Genomic DNA, 6,202 nt, shown 5'->3' on the forward strand with positions numbered 1-6,202 from the left:
AGCCTGAGAGGTGAGAAGTTGGGGGAACTGGTGCGAGTGTGACCTCAGAGGACTGAGGAAGCCCAGTGCCCTGTTTAATAAGATTGAAATGGTGGTACAATAAAGAAAAAACATATTAGTTCATATTGACATCATGGTCCTTAGCAGTGATGAATTTCACTGTTTCCAGTTGGGCCGTCTGTTTTTATTAGTGTTTTTGGGAGTTAGTAGTCATGTTTGTCTGAACTGAAGCTGTGTGGTAGCTTTGCAAATTTGCCTGACTGCACCAACTTTTAAAAAGTAATTAGCATTCCACTGTTTTCAGTTTTATGTATGAGCCAAACTGGTTTGCAGTGCTCTAATTTAACCAACCTCTAATTTTTTTTTACCTGCAGGATCACAGAGGACTCCACAGCGACCACACTGGAGGCGCTAAAGGCCCGCATACGAGAACTGGAAAAGCAGATCCTCAGAGGAGATCGATACAAGTGTCTCATATGCATGGTGAGAACTCTCGCTTGCCAATATTCCGTACGTTCGTGTGGGTGTGTTTGGTTGCAACCCATCCTTAATAACATAAACCATGATATAACCTAACACCCGCAATCATGCACCCAGCCGGCTGAAGCTTTGTGATGGTTTGCCTCTTGCGGCTTCAATCTCGCATGGACTGGAAATTAACCCGCACAATAAGGTTCTGTTGAAGGAGTTCTTCTAGAAGTAGTGGCCATCCTGTTGGATATCAATGCTAAACATTTTCAGCTTTATTCCTGTAGGTGCTTCTGACTAATCTGACATGCCTCTGTTGGTCTGGAGGTAGATTAGATCTATACTGACTTCTGAGTTTCATTAAAATGAAATAAAAACATCCTTAAAGTCATACACAGTTCTGGCATTGTTAATAAAGAGGCTTGTAAATGTTTTGATCATTTGTGTGTCTTGCCGTCTGTTGAGCATTTCCCAGTGGTGGCCTACTGCCACCTGCTGGTTATTGGATATATAGCAGACCAAAAAATGAATTCTCAGTAAATGATTTGGACTGAAAGTGCAAGAAGTGTTTCAGACAGCTTAGCATGATATCCAAACGTAATATTCACAGAAAAATGCAACGGAACTCCCAACCATCCCTTTTATCCTGACTCAGTGTTGGCCGAGAGCTTCTGTTGATAACTGCACCCGTTGGTTTGATGTGTGTGTCTGTGCCTGCCGTAGCGGCCACATTCTTGTTCTCAGTGCCGCTCTTGAATATCCCTGCAGCGCAAGCCGACCCAAACAGGGGCTGATGGCAAGAATCAGGCGGTCGAGAGGCACGGGAGCGCAGAGGCCCTGCAGCTCGGCGTGTACTGTTTGTACAGAGGCTACGTAACGGGCTGCAGCACTGCCACTGCGGCCAGCAGTGGGATTAAGAAGCTGCTGCCGCTCCGGAGGGTAAGGCTCTCTGTGCTCCCATTGGCCTGACCCCGCCTGACCCCTGCATTGCCCCACACACTCCCTCACTGCCCACCTGCCTGCCCCCCATGGCCGATCTGTGCTGTGCTGGTGCTGTCTAGTGACGTCTGATGCTGTGTATGTGGGTGTTTAGATGTGAATCATGTTCAGTTGACTTGGTTAAATTAATCGTTGCTCTTTTTTTGTCTTTTGTTTCTCTACCTCAGGACTCGTATGCAATGCCACTCACCTCCATCCAGTGTTGGCACGTGCACTGTGAAGAATGCTGGCTAAGGACTCTGGTAAGAATTACACACTTGCTGTTCAGTAGGCTCATTGAATGTTCTGCAGATTTAGGCAATATCTGAAAACCTGTTTCTATGTTAAATTCTAAACATTGCTTTGCAATACATATGTATTTGTTTTTAAATAATTGGGCTAAATTGATTATGCTGACAGTTAAGAATCAGGATGGTGTACTGTCAACACCATTTAACATTAAGAATTTTGGGGGGTTTTGAGTTTTCAAACTGTTTGCATGTTTGGAGGTTGATGTGGGGAGGGAAAAGATTTTTCCAAATGTGAAATTAATTTTATTTATTTATTTTAAAGTTTTTTTTAAATTTATACCTGCATTGCTGTAATAGTAGGTGAAGTATGTTAAATCATGCTTTTTTTTACACAAAAGTGGGTTTTTATATTTAAAAAAATATGTATATAGCTTCCTTTATATTTTTGTAAAGGGGTCCATGAAAAAGCAAAAATCAGTATAATAAATTATTGTTTGTTTTTTCTACATTTATTTTAAAGATTTTTGTTTATATCACCATTGCTGTAATAATTGGTAGAAAAATTCACAAATGCTAGATATTTTATATTTTAATTTAGTTTAATTTAATATTTAAATATTAGATAATATTTGTAATCATTTTAAAGCTAAATGAAGCTTATTTGTCTTACACATTATACAGTGTTTTTATATAAAAAAATAATATATATATATATATATATATATATATATATATATATATAAACATATAGCTTCCTTTTTATTTTTGGAAGGGTTCCCTCGCATGGGGTTCATCATATTTGAAGAGTCTTTGATTTGAACATGGCACGCATCACATTGTTCCTTATGTCATGTCTATGTACATTCTTCACACTGAAGTGTAACAGAAATATGGCTATTGCAGATGTGGATGGTTTAAGTTTTGAAATGCGGGTAGTTCAGGTACATATTCAATTTCAGTTCTATGCACCCAGAGTGCCCAGACCTTCTCATGCAGTGAGTCACTCATGGCCTAGGCCACTGTATAATGCGGATAATGGAGTAGTTTATTTTGATAATTCTGTGGTATTTAGCTACAGTATAAGTTGAAGAGTATTTCTCTCAACCAGACCCAGTGAGGTTCCTCACGTAGTGCTCCAGGTTCTAATCCCTTTAGACAGCGTTGCGTATTTAACTAACCTCTTATCATCAGAATTGCGATTGCCTCTACTTGTCCATTTGTAATCTCCACACTTATACTCACAAGCTCTTCCTCTTTTCTTAGCTGTTTTAGCCAGTGTTCCTCAGGGAGCCTGCTCTCATTAGCCACTAACACATTCTGTCACCACACACGGAAGCAATCAATAAGAAAATGTTTCCCAGCTTCAGCCGTTTTCCAATATGCTATATATTAAATCAGCTCCTTCCATCTCCGCTTATCACAAGGCCTTCTGTGTGTATGGCTCACCGACAAGAACAGAGACGTGTGCGCGCCAGCCCGCGCTGCCACAGCGGATTGTTAGTAATGCAGGCATTAAAATTGTTGCCTAAAGACAGCAATAAAAGTAGCACGGCGGGGCTCCTTGCGTCTTGATCAAAGTAAATGTGTGTAATTTGGTTAGCGTCAGCCTTGTTTTATGAAGCTAATGGAGCACAGCAGCTACCCGCCGCTTACGCGAGGAGCCCGCGTTTAGTCCGTGACCTGCCCACGCTCATTAAAACTAGGTAAACTCCTGCTTCCTAGAACAAAGAAACCAAATCTCAGGTCCACTTTGTGTCTGGGGAATCGTGGGTATAGAGGGAAGCACGTTGGGGGTTTGCGGCTCCACTGCTTTGGGTTTTGTTTTATTTTTATTTTATCTTTTACAGAAAATTTTGCCTAAATGAACCTGATTTTATGTAGGAGAATCCAACTTCAGTTTCACAGTTTTACTCCTCCATGCCGGCCACATCAAAATAAACCACTCACATAGTCAGACCATGATGTCAAATTTGAACCATTGCGATTATTTGCACATTCTCCCTCCAGTGGTAGAGCCCATTGTTAACGCGGAACCAGCCAGAATGTGTGTTGTTGGATGTCTTTCTTTCAGTCTGTATGGTCGGGATCAGTGGAGCGGGTTCTGGTGCCCTAGACGTGAACTGAATCGTATGGAGACACAAATCCTCTTTACAGTCAGATGTGAAGGCACACCGCAGGGTTCACGCTCTGACACTCTTACTGCTCCCAGACTCCTTAGTTTACTAACAACAAGTCTCTTTCCTGTACGTTTAAACATACCAGTTCCTATAGGAGCCGAAGCAGTGCACTTCATGTGTATGAGGGGAAATACGCCCTGTGTGTGATCAGTGGCATATGTGCGAGAAGGTTGCACGAGGACATGATCGCCAATGGTTGCGAGATTCCTCACAGTAACATTTCTGTCTGAACTTCAGCTGACAGTTTGGTTGCTTTCTTGGGGCAGAGCACAAACGAGGTTTTAATGCCTTGCATTGTCTGAGTCTCCCTCAAGTGTTGTGGTATTTTTGAAGCTGAGTATATACTTTGCTGACTTTAAGAGCAGATCCTGTTGTGATGTTCAGGCGTTCGCTGTGTAGCATGTGTGTGGTGTAGACAGCAGACCACACAGCTCACCTTCCTCCTCCTCTACCTCTGCCTGCTGTTCTTCTGCTTTTATGGTGCAGGCTTTACGGGTACTGGCTAAACATCAGAGTGGTAGTGGGAAAAGCGCATGCTTGTCGAACAGGGTGGGCTGCCAATGTAAGGCCCGTTTTATGTCCACATACACACACTGTTAAACTACACTACCTTTCAAAACTTTGAGCTCAGTTAGGTTTTTTTTTTCTGAGAGAGAAATTGTATTAAATAGCTCAAAAGTGACTGAATAAATTTAAAAAGTTACAGTAGATTTCTATTTCAAAAGGTTTCTAAAGGTTTCCGCAAATATATTAAGCAGCACAACTGTTTTCAACATTGATGATAATAATAATAAATGTTTCTTGAGCGCCAAATCAGCATATTAGAATGATTTCTGAAGGATCATGTGACACTAAAGACTCAAGTAATGGCTGATGAAAATTCAGCTTTGCTATCACAAGAATAATTTACGTTTTAAAATGTATTAAAATAGCACATCCCCAAACTTTATAAATGGTATTGTACACCAAGAGTACCTTTGTTAGCATAGCATTTTGACCACCTTCTTACTTTTCTTTTTTTGTCTTTCTCTTTCAACAGGGAAACAAGAAACTCTGCCCACAATGCAACACCATCACGTCGCCAGGGGACCTCAGGCGTGTGTATTTGTGAGCAAAACAGCCCGAATTCTTTATTTTTTTTGTTTGTTTTGTTTTACTTTTCATTTCCATTCGCGCTAGTGTTTTTGGTTTTCCCAAGGCTCGAGCACAGACTCACACTGACTAAATGGGGACTGACTTCACAAGCATAGGACTAATGAGGACTGTGTAGACTCAGTTCTCTACTATAATTGCTTATGTGAAGAGCCTTCTCGCCTTCCCTCTTGTGTTGGTCCATGGTCCACCCTCTCCAAAGTCAGCTTGGTTCCTTGACGAGGAACGTGTTGTTCTCAGATGAAGGAAAGAGTACTCATACTGTCCCTTCACCCGCACTGCTGCTGCTGCTGCTCTTCGTCTCCCACTTTCGCAACTTCTTCTCCAAGACCGTTGACGTCAACCCGACTGGAACATCAGCCTGACGATAAGAGGAGACTTTAAACGGACCACCCGAGGCTCTACAGAACCCCTCGACCTTGATTCTTCATTGTGTTCTCGTTCACCCCAAATCATTACTACTTTTGTGGTGTTCTAGTGATGTCAACCAAATTCAATGAATCAGTGCAAGCACATGTATAATAGTCTCTGTATGTTTACAGTGTTGTGAGTAAATGACATAAAGAACAAAACACACATGCACACACATGGACATACACACACACACACACATACAGAAGTATATATTGAATAAAAGTCCTGTTTTAGTTGGGGGCGGCTTGGGTCGGGAGGGAAGGGATATGTTTCAATCTTGGTGAATTAAAAAAAAAAAAAGCAAAGAAAAGAAAACCCTCTGTATTTTTAAAGCAGATGTTGTTGTCTTGAAGTTAAAGTTGTATTTCATTGTACAGGAAGAAATTTAAGTAATAATAATAATAAACTACTCGAACTAGGACTTAAAAGATTTAGGTGTACATTTTTCATTGAAATATACAGTAAAAACTGTAGATTTAATCCTGAAAAAAGGGAAAGTATCTTTTTCTTTGTTTTTTTCCTAAGAAATGGAAAGATTTGCTTTTATTCACCCACGTTTTTGACTTTAATGCTGAATGCTGTTTGTCTGTTACAAACAATTGAAATGAATGCTTATTCATTCCATTGAACATACAGTATTAAGACCCCTGACCAGTTGCATATTATCAGTTTGTTCCCTCAAAAAAGGGACTTTTCTGAAAACGTCAAACACTTAGGGTGGTTTCATTTATAAGTTACATTCAGATTTCCCCCCCCCCCCCC

At 40.8% G+C, this 6,202-nt stretch overlaps 1 protein-coding gene across 1 annotated transcript in view; it reads left to right on the forward strand.

Moving 5' to 3' along the window:
* The window catches only part of LOC107599891 (E3 ubiquitin-protein ligase RNF220-like), a 137,012-nt gene extending 131,286 nt beyond the window's left edge, over positions 1–5,726 (forward strand). Inside the window, exons 13-15 of the mRNA XM_016291609.1 lie at positions 375–483; positions 1,635–1,709; positions 4,914–5,726. Coding sequence (XP_016147095.1) covers positions 375–483; positions 1,635–1,709; positions 4,914–4,985 — 256 coding nt within the window. The 3' untranslated portion in view covers positions 4,986–5,726. The remainder of the gene's footprint in view (positions 1–374; positions 484–1,634; positions 1,710–4,913) is intronic.
* The last annotated feature ends 476 nt before the right edge of the window (positions 5,727–6,202 follow it).

The sequence above is a fragment of the Sinocyclocheilus grahami genome, unplaced genomic scaffold (assembly GCF_001515645.1).
Source record: "Sinocyclocheilus grahami isolate Dianchi unplaced genomic scaffold, SAMN03320097.WGS_v1.1 scaffold274.1, whole genome shotgun sequence".
Classification (NCBI taxonomy): domain Eukaryota; kingdom Metazoa; phylum Chordata; class Actinopteri; order Cypriniformes; family Cyprinidae; genus Sinocyclocheilus; species Sinocyclocheilus grahami.